The sequence below is a fragment of the Alligator sinensis genome, unplaced genomic scaffold, assembly GCF_000455745.1.
Source record: "Alligator sinensis unplaced genomic scaffold, ASM45574v1 scaffold360_3, whole genome shotgun sequence".
Taxonomy (NCBI): Eukaryota; Metazoa; Chordata; order Crocodylia; family Alligatoridae; genus Alligator; species Alligator sinensis.
Window position 1 is genome coordinate 99,070 of NW_005841977.1, and position 610 is coordinate 99,679.

Sequence of the window (610 nt, forward strand, 5' to 3'; positions counted from 1 at the left end):
GGCAAGACGGGTGGGGCGGGCGGGCGGGCGGGGGCAGCGCAGCCGGGCCCCGAGGGCCGAGAGCCGGGAGGGCAGCAGCATGGCTCGACTGCAGCTCGTGCCGCGCTAGTAGCAGTAGTGCTCGGTCGGGTACCAGTAATAGTGCTGTGGTCATATCACAGTAATGACGATACACTGTGCTGTACTAGACTCAGGTCTAATATACTCGCACGCTAGTAGTGGTGAGTATAGTAGGAGTCACGCTAATACTATATTATAAAAACATTTTGTAATACGACGCCCTGAAGTGGTGCTAAGAGGGTGGCAAGAGTCTCCTCTCGGTGGCCGCAGGGGACCGGCCGGGCAGGAATGGGCGCACATGGCACGGGGCAAGCCGAGGTTGCGTGTTGCAACTTTCTCACGTTGAAGGCGGTTAAAGGCTGGACAGGCCGCGGACGGCTCCTCGGTGGCAGTTTCAGAGCAGGCTAAATAAGCGCGTGTCTAGACAGGGCTGGCCCTGCCTGGAGCGGGGCTCGGACCCTCGCAGGTCCCTGCCAGCCCGACTCCTCTAGGATCCTCTGGATACTACACGCGGGGCCCCGATCCCCGGCGGCCCCTGGGAGCCAGCCCT

General features: G+C 61.8%; 1 protein-coding gene across 1 annotated transcript in view; it reads left to right on the forward strand.

Annotated features, from left to right (window-relative positions):
* Window positions 1–50: 50 nt before the first annotated feature.
* The window catches only part of NKX2-5 (NK2 homeobox 5), a 1,556-nt gene continuing 996 nt past the window's right edge, over window positions 51–610 (forward strand). The window contains exon 1 of the mRNA XM_006021084.2: window positions 51–221. Coding sequence (XP_006021146.1) covers window positions 164–221 — 58 coding nt within the window. The 5' untranslated portion in view covers window positions 51–163. The remainder of the gene's footprint in view (window positions 222–610) is intronic.